The sequence below is a fragment of the Phascolarctos cinereus genome, unplaced genomic scaffold, assembly GCF_003287225.1.
Source record: "Phascolarctos cinereus isolate Bilbo 61053 unplaced genomic scaffold, phaCin_HiC Scaffold_4;HRSCAF=312, whole genome shotgun sequence".
Classification (NCBI taxonomy): domain Eukaryota; kingdom Metazoa; phylum Chordata; class Mammalia; order Diprotodontia; family Phascolarctidae; genus Phascolarctos; species Phascolarctos cinereus.
In genome coordinates, this window is record NW_027555847.1 from 318917243 (window position 1) to 318931865 (window position 14623).

Here is a 14623-nt window from a genome sequence, read left to right on the forward strand (position 1 = left end):
TTGCTATTTGATGGTAAAATTTTTAAAAGCATAAAAAGCTTAATTCAGCTGTCGTCTTCATTTATACTTCGAGTAATACATCATGGTCCTAGGTAGTAATTATGTGGATGGGGATAGAGAAGACATTTGTTGCCCTGAATTTTTATATAAAATTCATTATATCCATATCAAGAAGACTAGGTTACTCTTGTATAGATGGTAACACCTGGTATAACCTCTATTATGGCATTTGTTGTCCTTAGCTTTACTTGTAGAAGTAAAAATCAGCCACGTATGTGATCATCTTGGACTTTATTTTACATGTCTCTTCTGTAGCCCAAAACAAAATGTGAACCTTATGTACTAGAACATGGAGATGAAGTGAAAATTGGAGAAACTGTGCTGTCCTTTCACATTCATCCAGGTAGTGATACTTGTGATGGTTGTGAACCAGGGCAAGTTCGAGCCCACCTTCGCCTCGATAAGAAAGATGAATCTTCTGGTAGGTAAAATTTATCATTCTTTATGATGTTGATAACTTTCCTTGTAAATTTTAATCTTTAAATATAAAATCTCCATTTTCTGGAACTATATACTAGCTTTCAAATGAAGTTTTTCTATTTTAAGGATATATGCTAGTGATGGATCCAGTACCCTGATCTTTGTATATGAGGGATAGCTTATGAGTATTTGCTAATTATCATTTAATGAATGAAGTGTATTTTAGGAATAAGTTTATTGAGCGGGATACATTTTAATGACATCCAGTAAAGACAGCGTGTTTCATATTTGAAGACTGGGCTTATAAACAACATAACTGCATTAAGGAATCTTTCACATTCTTGTCCTTAACACTTTGAGAAATGTAGCAGCACATGAAATGTACTGACCAGGAGAAAAGCCTTTCAGATATCAGTATGGACTCTGATAATGCTAATTCAGTTTGTTAATAGGCTTTTGTAACAACCCTGAAACATTTCCAAATGTCCTTCAAGACAGTAATTATGGTATGATTAGAATTGTAGTTATACTTTCATCTAATTAGGTCCTATTTCTTTTAACTTCTGTTGTTGATGTTAAGAAAGGTCATTTGGAGTAAATAGAGCACCTGCCCTGGAATCAGGAGGATCTGAGTTCAAATTGAGACTCAGACATGTGATACTTACTAGCTGTGTGACTCTGGGCAAGTCATTTAACCCCAATTGCCTTGGGGGGAAAAAAAAGGTCATCGACAGGCTCTGTCGTTAGTAAGATTGTTCTGTTGGTATCAACATGAGGTTGAGTTCATATTGCTGTATTGTAGGGGTTCCGAACTTTTTCTGGTCCCTGTACTTAGTTTTCAGTAAATCTTCTGTATTTGTTCCTTAGTATGGAAAGAAATGAATTCTGAAGTTTACAGTATGCATGAACATAGAGATGGGGCCTGGACCTGTGGTTTCATTGCTATAGGGAACTCCTGGTAAGGACCTTCCTCTGGCAGCACAGGCCTTCACCTTTTTTGCAGCTAATCAGCTTAGATGCCACTGAAAACACAGAGCCATTAAATGACTTGCCTTAAGTCACATGGCCACTATTGTCAGAGGTAAAAGCTTGAATCTAGATCTTCCTGGCTCCAAGGCTAGCTCCCTATCCACGGTGCCACTTTGCCTCACAAGCACATCAAGAGACTAATTTCAATAGGATAATACGGTAATTTACAAAATATTCTCCATACCCCTTTGACAAGCCCCTAGGATTATGCAGACATCAAGTTGGGAAACCATGCTTTGTTATCACAGTACCACTTTCTGAGGCAAAATTAGTGTTACAGGAAGTTTCCAAGGAGCTTTTGGTACTGCTGTCTATTTCCCTGAATTTTCGAAAGATACTTTGAACTTCTTTGAAATTGCTTTTAACAAAATTATTATTTCTAAAAATCAGTCCCTTTATATATATATATACATACTCATCATTCACTTCTACTTATTGGGGTTTTTTTGCGGGGGGGAAGGAACAAGGTGGTTAATATGTTTTCCTGTCAGAATATTCAACAAGAAGCTGAGAAATCACAACAGCTAGGTGCACAGTGGATAGAGAACCGGTCCTGAAGTCAGGAGGACCTGAGTTCAAATCCAGCCTCAGAACAAACACTTCACATGTACTAGCTGTGTGACCCTGGGCAAGTCAATTACCCAGCAAAAAAAAAGAAGAAAAAGAAGAAGAAGAAGCTGAGAGTCCTCAGTTCTCTACTAGCTCTTTTCCAGCTCATGTTGACCTTTTGGGAAAATCACTTAATTTTTTTTTATACCTTTTATAGCCACATACTTAGCCAATAAGGCCCCTTGAAAGATTGAAATCTGTTAAGTGATTTGGGGTCTTAATAAGAATTGTCCTAAGATATTTTTGTAATATGCACCATAGTCTAGCTGTGATATGACCCAGTACTAGAATTGTAGAATTCTTATCATTCTGTCCAAGGCAGTTTAATTACCGGAAGTAATGAAAGGACCTTATTATAACCCAAGGACCATTTTATATCAACATTTCATTGTATCTCTTTGCTGTTGACTTACAAATGGAGTATTACTATTGATTGCAAACACTGTATGCTGCAAAAGCTTCCATTTCCTCCAAAAAAGAATTTCATGCTTCATGTATCTAATTATTAAATGGTCATTCTTTTTTCAGTTGGTCCAGCATTAAGTAAAGAAGAAAAAGAGTTAGTAAGAAGAAAAGCATTAAAGAAAATAAGAGTAAAATATGGCTTAATGGTAAGTGTTTATAAGGTACTAAATATTATACTATTTTAAGTGTTAAAGCAAAGCTTTAAGGAATAAAGTTTTCTATTAGCAGGGCCAGCAATATGCCTACAATTGCATAGAATGATCTGTTGAGCATATGAAGTTTTTTGTCAGTCTGACTGGGATTATAAGTGAATAAGTATTGGGTCGGGACCAAAAAAAACCCAACACAGTAGAACCTCTTTACATTTATATGGTATGCTTTACCATTATCATAATGCTCTCACATACATTCTCTCATTTTCTCCCTGCGACATCTCTGTGAATACATTAGGCAGTCTTCAGTTTCATATAAGTAAACTGAGACTCAGCGTTTCATCCCTTTTTTCTTCTCTGACAGCCATCCTAGTTCAGGCCCTTCTAGTCTGGGTTGTTTCCATAGTCTCTTAATTGATTTTGCTGCCTCAGATCTCTCCCATCTCCATGTTCTTCACTCAGCTACCAAAGTGATATTGCTACAGCACGAGCCTGACTGTTATCACTCGTCTCCTGCTTAAATGCCTTTTCATGAACTTCCCCATGCTTGGAATTCACTAGCTCCTCACTTCTGCTTCTTAGAATCTCTGGTTTCCTTCAAAGCTGAACTCAAGTACCACTTTTTACATCAAATCTTTCCTGAAACCGTCCCCCAGCAAGTAGTGCCTCCACTCCCCCAAATCACCTTGTATTTATTCACTGTGTATATTTTACATGTATACCTGTTTTCCCCAACAGAGTGTAAGCTTCTTAAAGGCAGATGTTCTTCATTTTTGTCTTTGCATCCATAGTTCCTGGTACATAGTGAGCACGTAATAAATGCTACTTAACTGATTGAAGTGACTTACAAAATGTCACACAGCTAAGTGAAAGAACCAAGAGTAGACTCCAAATCCCCAGGATCATCATCTAATATTCTTTTGGCTATACTACAGAGACCTAGGAAGAGGAGATACTGTTCACATAATTGACGTAATTTTTTCCATCCAAATAAAGATTTTTTTTCTATAAGTATTATTTCCCTGATAATTGCTTTGTTTTTTAGTCCTGGTGGGATTTTATTGTTATAGTGAGAAAACTCCCTCTACTAAGGCAGATCAGCAACTGCTCTGCAACTTAAAATATTAGAAATTACCTGGGGCCCTGAGAGGTAAAGTGACTTGCCCAGGGTCATACTGATTTTTAAGTAAAGTAGTAATAATAATCTTTCACTCAACTCTTATTAAAACATCTCCACATTACATAGAAGGGAATATTTCTTAAATGCCTGTGATGTTCATGGAACTGCTGGGTGTTGGAAAAGCAAAAATTAAATAAGTCCTTCCCATCACAATTCAGTAAGATGGAAGTACAGCATTCACAAATTATTGTAATACAAAAGTGCATGTACCAAATGAAATGTGAGGTCTAATGGAAGGGAAAGTCATTACTGAGTGAACTTGGGAAGACTTCTTGGAGGAGGTGACGTTTGACCTGGGCTTTTTAAAAGATGGGTAGAATTTAGACTGATGAGGGTAGAGAAGGGCAGATCTCAGGTAACAGGGAAGAGCATAACCAGAGACCGAGAAGTCTCTGAGAATGGAGATGTTGAGTCCTTGACTGGAGGTAGGTGCACATAGAGAGTAGTTGTATAAGGCTAGAAAGGTAAGGTACAGATTATAAACAACTTGGAAGAAAGGAGGGGAAATTATTAAATGCCTACCATGTGCAAAACATTGTACTGTGTGCAAAGATACAGATTAAAAAACAAGACAGTCCCTTGTCTTCAGGATTCACATTCTAACAGTGATACAACTCATGTAGAAGGTTTCAGCTCCGAATGAGATGAAAAGGGTGCAGCAGTAAAGCAAATGGTCATGCACCTTATTTAATGGAATTTCCATTAATAAAACAACATTGGTTTCTGATTTTTGAACCATTTGATGTTTCCAAGGACTTTGGTGGTAAGAACTTTATTTTTGTGTCTTCACTAGCTATGATTGCTGAGGAGATGTAGGTTGCAACACCTGTGGAAGTTGCCAGGTTGCATATCCACAAGGGTTGCTTCTCCAAACTATATATGACTAAGGGATCCAGGAAAGAAGTAGGGCTGGTGGTCTATGCGTATGCTGCTGCCTCTGGGGCTTTTTGCCTTACCTGTCTTTCTGTGGCAGCTTGTGGATACTGGTGGTAGCAGGGATGTCTGACCCCTTCATCCCAAGGGTGGCTACCCCCCCCCCAGAAGGGAGGCGGGGCTGATGATCTGGAGACCACTGCCATTCTTAGGACTTTTGGGCTCAGGGACCTGGGTTTTCTTCATGGGAGTCCAAGGGAAGTCAGTGGTCACGGTCTCTTGACTTGCCTGGCACATGCTGCCACCTTTGTCTCCAGCAGAGAGGATGTCAGAAGAGCTTCATTTTTATTCAGCAACCAGAGAATTGTTGGGATGTTTTGAACAGAGGAGTAACACGATCAGGTCTGTGTTTAGGAGAGGTTAGTTTGGCAGCAGTGTGAAAGATGGTTGGATTTCATCAGAGGAAGAAAAACTGGAAATGGGGAGACTGCCCAAGAAGCTGTTGGAATACTATTAAAGGAGTAGCATTTGGGGAAACAGCAGGAAAGGGTAAAATCTGAGCAATATTGAGGAGGTAAAACTTATAGGACTTCACCACCTTGAAGGGTGTGAGATGCAGGGGGAAACCAGGTAATCCAGGCCTCTCTGCACATGGGGGATGGAATGAATGGCACAAAAGTAAGGGAGGGGGTGGGAAGGAGAAGTAAATTTAATCTTAGAATTGATGAGTTTGACTATATCAAATTACCATCTCAGGTAGCCGGGGAGGGGGGGAAGGGAGAGATTTTGGAACTCAAAAATTCTAAAAAAACTGAATGTTAAAAAATTGTTTTTAATATGTAAATGGGAAAAAATAAAATATTGAAAAGAAAAAAAGATTAGTTTGAGCTATTGGTACAATAACTAGTTGGACATATTCTGTAGGCAGTTGATGATCATAACATAGATTTTTCTCAGCCCAAGGACGTATGATGACCTCTCAGATGTCTGAAGCATCTTTGTATACTACCATTTGATTAAAAGCAGTGGCTACATAGCATTGGATTAAATGTTATTAAAATACCTATGCCTTTATAAAGCTAGTGATTTATTTTCCTATGAAAATATAACTGAAAGCAATAAAAATCTGAAGTAATTAGGGTTTTTTGGTTATGAGGGGTTTTTTTTTTGTTTGTTTAATTTCTAATATAAGTGGAAACATTTGCCTTATTGTAAAGGTAGATGTGTAATAACACCAGGAGCTTCCACATCTTACATTAAAACATTGTTAAGTTACATTATGTATTTTAAAATTTCGTTCTTCCCTAATGATTTTTGTGCATTTATTAAGAATACAGAACATGAAGATGAAAAAGCACTAAAGAATCCAAAATATAAAGACAGAGCTGGAAAACGTAGGGAGCAGATTGGAAGTGAAGGAACATTTCAGAGAGATGATGCCCCTGCTTCTGTCCATTCGTGAGTATTGGACATATTGACACCAATTCAGTGTACAAGAAGCATTCATTATACAGTGTGCATATTCAGATTGCCTAATTTATGTTGGTTTCTGTTCTAAGGACCTAAAGGGTTGATGATAATAGAACAGGCAGTGATCAAGTATGAAATTATTAAAGACTTTCTTTCATGTTACCATGATTCTTCCTTGTTCCTGAGAAGCTATGTATTTTTGTATAATGTATAAATGTGTGTTCATATATATGCGTAATGTAATGTAGTTACTATTTATTGAACAAGTATTTGTTAAGTACTCACTGTGTTCCAGGTACTCTGCTAGGCACTTCAAACAAAAAAGATAAGAAATGAAATAGTTGTGCCCTCAAAGAGATTACATTCTATTGAGGGAGGAGGGGACAACTTGAACACAAAATATATGCAATAAATACAAAGTCATTTTGCAGAGAGGCACGAGCAATTGGAAGGCTAAGGAAAAACCTGTTGGCACTTCGGCTGAGCCTTGAAGGAAGTAGTGTAATTCACAGAGGTGGAAGTGGTAATGGAGTATGTTCCAGGCAGGGGAGTCAACCAAAACAAAGTGGGAAATGGCGTTTTGTGTGTGAGGAACAGCAAGAAGGCCGTTTTGGCAGGATCAGAAAGTGTTTAAAGGGTAATAATGTATTCTAAGTCTGGAAAGGTAGATTGGTGCCAAGTTGTGAAAGACTTTAAATTTCAAACTGAGGAGTTTCTATTTGGTTTTAATTAGGCTATTGGAATAGTCAAGGTGAGAATTGATGAGGATCTAAATTAGGGTGTGGTGGTAGGGAGGGGGAAGGGGGGAATGGGAGAGATGTTACAGAGTTTGAATCAACAAGCCTTGGCAGCTGATTGAATACATATGTGCAGAGAGACGATGAATGAGAGAGACTGAAGAAGTGAAGATATTCAAGGCTGTGAACATAGGCACTTCTATAGAAGGCCAGTGGTGTCCTGGATAGAAATAGAAAAGTTTGTGAGGGCAGTGGCTTTAAGGTGGAAAGATAATAAGTTCTCTTTCAGACGTATTGAATTTAAGGTGCTTAGGGAATATTGAGTTGGACATGTCCAATAAGCAGCTGGTGCTATGGAATTGAAACTCAGGAGGAGATTCTAGCGCTAGGTATTTTGACCAGGGAGTCATCTTCCTAGAGATGATGATTAAATCCTTGGGAGCTGATGAAGTTACTGAGAGATGTTGGAGGGAGAAGACCCAGGACAAAGCCGTGGGGTACACTCACAGTTAGGGAACATGATATCAATGATGATCCAGCAAAGAAAACAGATAGATAAGTGAGACAGACAGAAGAACTGAAACAGTGTCATGAGAACCCAGAGAGGAGAGAGTGGTTAATAGGGTCAAATGCTACAAAAATCAAGTCTGATAAAGATTAGAAAAGGTCATTTGATTTGGCTATTAAAAGATCATTGGTGACTTTGAAGGAGAAAAGTTTGAATTAATTGGTACAGTTGGAAGTCAGATTGCAGGGGGTTGAAAATTAGTCAGTAAAAATTTTTTAAGCTCCTCCTGTGTTCCAGGCACTGTGCTAAGCTCTGGAGATTCCAAAAGAGGCAAAAACAGTTCCTGCCTTCAAGGAGCTTACAGTCTAAACATGCAAGAATGTGTGTGTGGGTTTGTACACATATATATACATACATAATTTTTATAGATGAGGAAATTGTGAATCAGGGAAGTCAACTTACTTGCCCATTCTCATGCAGGTGGTCAGCTACAGAGATAGAATTTGAACTGAGGTCTTCTGATTCTAAATCCAGTGCTTTTTATATCACAATACTGCTTGCCAGGGAATCAAGGAAAACATCATGGAGGTGGTATTTTAGCTCAGTTTTTATGGTTGGATTTTAAGAGGTAGAGATGGTAAGAAAGGTACAATGAACATAGGCTACAGTGTCAGCAAATGTATGGAGTTGCAAAGTACCAGGACTTGTTTAAACAAAAAGTAGTCCAATTTACCTGGAGTGTAGAGATCATGAAAAGAAATAGTATAAGACTAGGATGGAAAGGAGCCAGATGGTAGAGAACCTAAAACGTTAATGCTAAGAAGCTTGGGAATTCATTATTCAGTAGGCAATGGGAAACCACTGAGATTTTTAATCAGGGTGGTGACATGATAAGAGGAGTGCTTGAGGAAGATTAATCTGACACTAGTATATAAGGTGGACTGAAAATAGGGGAACAGTTTAAAGGGCTATTGAATATTTTGGGCAGTAGATAAATGAGGGTCTGGATTGGGGTAGTAGCAGTTAGAAAAAAAATGAACGGAGGATCCTGTAGGTCAGAGGTAGAAATAGGATGATTTTGCAGCTGAAGTATTGGTCTAGCCAAAAAAAAAAAATAGTAGGGACAAAGGCAGAGTTAGGAAGCATAGATGTCTCAGAGAATCTTGGTGTGTATAATAGAAACAAGGACAGCTATTGGTGAAAGATAAGGTGAGTCTCAGACATATGAAATGCATGTGGGAAATCCAAGTGGATATATCCAGGAGGTAATTGGAGATGGAATTCAGTAAAGAGGTTGAAGCTAGAGATAACAGATTTTGGAATTAACCTGCAGAGGTGAATCTGTGAAAGGGATGAGTTTATCAAGTGAGATTGCAGAGAAAAAAGAAAAGAACCGTGGATAGAGCATTAAAGAACACCTGCATATAAGGCAGAAGAAAGGAAAGCAGTAGAGTACTAATGTCATGGAAATCAAGGGGGAAAGGGAGGTGATCACTGTCCTTTGCTGCAGAGAGGTGAAAGAAGATAAAGACAATAAAAGGCCATTGGTCGGTCATTAGTCACCTTAGGGGAGGTAGTTAGTGTAATATAGAGGGGGTGGAAGTCATATTGCATGAGTTTAAGGAGTGTTGAGGAAGTGGAAGTATTGATTACAAGCTACTCTTCCAAGAAGTTTAGAAGAAAGGGAGAAATCAGTCATCTAATATTAGATTAATACTGTGTGCCAGGTACTTGAGATGGAGTGTCCTGTTAAATGTCTGTGGGGAACAGAGATAAGATTAGTTGGTCTGGTTCCCAGTGTGTGGGAGAGGGATTGCTATCCGATGAAGCTAAAAAGAGACCAGGGTTATGTGGGGCTTTAAAAGCTCAACAGAGGAGTTTATATTTTATCCTAGAACCAATAGGAAGCCTGTGGAATTGTTTGAGGAATCAACATGGTCATAACTGGTCTTCAAGAACATAAGTTTGGCAGCTGTGTGCAGAATAGAATGGAGTAGTGAGAGACTTGGAACAGAGTGATCAATTAGAAGGCTATTGAAATAATCTGGGTAATAAATAATCTGAGGTGAGAAGGCCTGAACTAAGATGGTAGACATGTGAGTGGAGAGGAGGCATTAGACCCAAAAGATGTTGTGAAGAAGGAAATGCTAAGATTTGGCACTTAATTGGCAACATGGAGTAAGGAAGAATTAAGACCCCAGGATAATGCCAAGGTTGTAAACCTGGGAGACTTAAAGGATAGCCATGCCTTCATGGGAAATAGGAATTTTGGAAGAGGGGACAGTTTGGGCGAAAGTACAAGTTCAGTTTTAGACATGTTGAGTTTAAGATGTCTCTGGGGCATGCAGTTGAAATGTCCACTAGGCAATTGGTGATGTAGGCCTGGAGCGCAGGGGAGAGACTGGGGACTCTGTGTGTGTGTGTGTGTGTGTGTGTACACATATATATGTCTATGTGTGTATATCCTGTGTGTACATATATATATGTATATATGCACGTCATTTGCAGAGTGATGCAGATATGTGCATCATCACCATGTGGATATGTAGCACCCATGGGAGATGATGAAGTTAGAGAGAGTATGTAGAGAGAAAAGATAAAGGGGCTGGAACAGAGCCTTGAGTAACATCTGCAATTAAGGGGGATGGTATGGATGATGTGCCAGCAAAGAAGACTGAAAGAAGTCAGAATCAGGAGAGAAGAATGTTAAAAAAAAAAAAAAGAAACGGGACAATAACTTAAACAATATGGAAAGGTCAGGCAGACCTCCTGGAGGCAGAAGAGAAAGTCATTGGAAAGGAAGAAATTGAAGCTTCCTTAGTGGGGAAGGGTCCCGGATGAGTCAGAGGGGCTGAGATTCAAGGCAACTCTCCACTGTTACTTTTGGCAAGGAGAGCCACCTCTTCCATAGAGAAGCTTCAAAACTCTTTTTTTCCGTGACATACACTCACTACAATCTGAGATTCATTTCACTTAAGTGACTGTAGGTTTAGTTTGTTTTACTTCATGTACCTAACATCTAGAGGGAGAATAGACTAATGCAAAATAGACTGTTGAATTTATCCTTATTGCAAGACAAAACATAATTTTACATGTTGGTATTATATTTTTTTCCTTTAATTTTTTTGAAGGAGCTTCTGAATTTGTAACAAAAATGTGGGCAGAAGTACAGTATATGTCTTTTTTAAAATGTTACTAATTTACTCATTTTTTTCTCTCAGAATAGGACTTCTGGATTCAGTTAAAATTGAAATCTAGCAAGCAAACAATAATTATTTAATTTATATTACCTATTAGATTGTATCAAGAGAAAAGGTTTTTTTTCTTTTAAAAACTTTGAATGTAAAACTGTTCAAAGTTTAATCTCTGTGGGGTACTAGTTGTTTGGGAATCTGAATACTATTTTTAAAAATGGAATTAGAGGTCAAAAAATTTTTAAAGAAAATCAGTGGTCTGACATTCTCAGCTTGTTATTCAAAGATTGCCTTAATCCATTTGAAACTAAAAGGAAAATGATGGTTGTTAAGTGTCAGAAATTTGGTATTATTAAAATAAATTTTCTGTTCTAGAGATATGGGACAGACTGCAAGTCTGTCATTTATTGAATTTATTATTATTCAGAAAAGTTTTAAATTCTCCTTTATATACCAGATAATATTTTATTTTTCTTTAAGTGAAATCAATGACAACAACAAAGGTCGGAAGATGTTGGAGAAGATGGGTTGGAAAAAAGGAGAAGGCCTAGGAAAGGATGGTGGAGGAATGAAAACTCCAGTAAGTCTTCTATTTTTAAGCCCTAATTTACTTGCCAGTAAAAACTTTATTTTAAGAAGAAAGTTTTAAAGGAATTCCTGGTATAAAGTTGGAATAACAAATGTTATTTCATTGAGCCATAGAGTGCCTCGGTTTTGAATTTTTAATTGCTTGCCTTGCCAAAACCTGGACATTCAAAAGCTGAACCCCATACTACTGTTTCAACCAGCTGCTTTTAACCTGTGTCTTCATCATCATACTTCAGTGTAACTGGTTTCCTTTTTTATCCTAAGTATTTTATTCATTTTAAAAATTATTCTGAGGAGCCCATAGGTTTCACCAGACTGCCAGGCAGGTCCATGACACAAAAAAGGTTTAAAACCTCTGGCTTAAAAAGCCATTCCAAGTTGTGAAGAAATCACTTACAAATTCCTACACAAATGTGAATTATCATTGAGAGGCCCATACTCAACAGCTAGCATTTTATATATCTCCTCCCCTACCCCAACCCACCTGCAGCCACCCAAATGCCAACAGGTAGTCAGAGACAATAGGATGCTGACAGACCAACCCTCTTCCCTCTCCCTCCATCCTTCAGTGAAATAACCCAGAACCTTCCTTCATTCCAACCCCCTGCCTACTACCCACACTTCGCAATAGTTGGTTTGTGGGGAGCATGTCTGCTAACATCAAGGATGATCAAGGAGTAGCTAACTATGATCCTTCATTAATATGGTAGTAGGGCCCTACTTTCTGTCCTGATAACTGCTGCCATCTGACCTGCCTTTGCACCCTCAGGTGCTCTGAACCTTTCATAGGTGCAGGAACTATCTTGTCTTCTGTTTTGTGCCCTTAGTACCCAGCACAGTGATTACGCATAGCATTTAACAAATGCTTTTCCATTACACGTACCAGCTGTCCTTGTGAAGAAAGAAGGCCCTTAAATAAACTATACAGTTCACTTTTTAAAAAGCAAATCTCCGGTTCAGTTTATAGATAAGCAGATTCTGTTAGTCTGTGATCCTGTGTACAGTTCATTAAGTAGAGAAGGGATGGAAAACAGGAGATAATGAGGAGCGTGGTGTTGTGCATACTAAATACTTAATTTGAATCCTAGTTTTGCTGTTTACGAATTGAATGACCTTGACCAAGTTACTTGACCTTTATAGGCCTTGGTTTCCTCATCACAAGTTCCATAATAATCACTTGGTACCTTAAATAATGAGTGAATAATTTTTCAATGCATTTGTAAATTTAATTTCCTCATTTTTCCCCAATCAGACTGTGGTTGACCCATAGTTCTTAAGAAAATGAAACACATATCTTCTGTTTAAGGTTCCTATTGTAGAATTTCCCCTATGTTCAATTCTTTTCAGGAAAATAACAGCCCAACAGCTGAATATTTAATTAAAGGCCAGGTAAGGGTTTGATATATGACCAGTGCTTCTACTCTTAGTTAGACTGTTGGGAATAGCATTCTGAAACATCTCAAGATGAAATTAGGCAGCTGCTTTGGAAAGCATTTCCTGATAGAGAATGATGATGTAGGGAAAAAATTTTAGGAAATTGCATTCACAATTGTGACCTCTTCTTATATGTATTTGATGTACTTGACAGCTTGTATCAGTTTTAAAGCAGAGAACTCCAATTCAAGGGCTAAGTTAAAAAGCAAATTTAAATTTATTTAGAATTATATGGTAGCTATTAAATAAAGATTATTCAATTTTTAAAACAGATCCAGCTTCAGCTGAGACAGACACATGCAGGCTTGGGGACTGGCAAACCATCTTCCATTGAAGATGTTCAACTCTTCCAGAGTAAAAACAAAAAGAATTGGGACAAAGCAAGAGAAAGGTTTGCTGGAAACTTCCCAGAAGCTAAACTACAAAAAGATGCATCAGGAGTCATGCCTTGGGTAAAAGGGACTGCAGAGTGAAACTTCAGAGTTCTTAAATGTTTAGATTTTGGGTTTTTGTGGGATTTTTATTTTTCAAGTAAGTGTGTATGTGTGAGGGAATGGAATAACAGTTTACCCTCTCAGGATTCAGAGACGTGTAATAAAATTTGGTTAGCTATGGACTATTTAGTTATGTTGGTCAAATTTGCATCTTTTTTAAAAAACAGCTTATATTAAACTAATCAATGAGTTACGCTGCCATAAGTTTCATTGAGTGAACCAAAGTTCACTGAGCACAGATGTGAATAATTGAATGCAAACATAAATTATGAATTCCTTTCTTTAAAAGGCCACCTAACTAGGAATATTACCTTGTCTTTTACATAGCAAATCCTTATTTACACCATCCTAATTTTCTTTGTAATTTACAAGGGAAGCAAAATCCATACAAGTATGAATGGCTTTTTAAAATGTACACTTGTCTTCATCTCTGTGTAGTCATAGTTATGAAACACAAAATAAAGAAGGGGCATCTCTGACTTCACGCAAACCATTCTGGCTACACGCTTCTCTCATTGTCCTGTGAGAAACTAGATAGGATGTTGAGAAAATATGGCTAGTTGTGTGTGAATATTATTATCCATGAGATAACCTAAGTGACATTATTAAAAAGATAATGAACAGGTTGTAGTAAATTAGCATTTTCCTGTTTTCTTCTATGAAGAATGTGTCAATTTGTACAGCATATTAACCATTTACATTTGGTATGTTTGGAGACTGTAAGGTGTCCAGATGTAAACAGCTGAATTCAGTTCTGAAATATTTAATGTCCTGGCATTCGTCTTTTTGATAAATCCATTGCTGGCAATGGAGTTTGTGCCAGGTAAACCTGATTTCCAATGAAAAATGGACTACAAAATAAAGGCCTCAAAATCAAAATATTTATTGAATATGTTCTTACACTCAATAAAAACTATTGCAACATTAAATGGTGTGATTCATTGAACCATATGTTTAAATAAATTATGCCACTTGTGGCAGTGGAACTGGAAGAAAATCATTACTGTATGAAAATAAGGATTTTTGGCAGCAAATGCCTCTGAAATATTTGTAGAACTGCAGTCCTGCTTTGTGAGTGTAGGTGTCACTGCTCTGCAGGTTATCTCTGTTTCTTTGCTTTCCATTCTACTTTCACATCAGCTTCTGTACTGTGAAACTAATGGAAGAGCTGACTGCTTTCTGCTAATTAGTGCAACCTGCTCCTACATCTAGGAGAAGTTTTCATGATTAAGATAGGAAGTGAGAAAGTTCTGGTAGGAGGAGCCTTTAGAGGAATATGTACAGAGAGGAGGAAGTTTTATAAGGTGAAGCCAAGAATGATACCTTTTAGGCTTTCTAGGCCTATGGGAGATGGAGATGGATGGAAAAAAAGAAAAAGGTAAAACCTTAAAGTGAAAGTGACCACACTGA

At 37.7% G+C, this 14623-nt stretch overlaps 1 protein-coding gene across 1 annotated transcript in view; it reads left to right on the plus strand.

Moving 5' to 3' along the window:
* The window catches only part of AGGF1 (angiogenic factor with G-patch and FHA domains 1), a 53803-nt gene extending 39661 nt beyond the window's left edge, over positions 1–14142 (plus strand). The window contains 5 exon segments of the mRNA XM_020998389.2: positions 316–481; positions 2647–2729; positions 6119–6246; positions 11178–11277; positions 12992–14142. Coding sequence (XP_020854048.2) covers positions 316–481; positions 2647–2729; positions 6119–6246; positions 11178–11277; positions 12992–13192 — 678 coding nt within the window. The 3' untranslated portion in view covers positions 13193–14142.
* Positions 14143–14623: the final 481 nt, after the last annotated feature.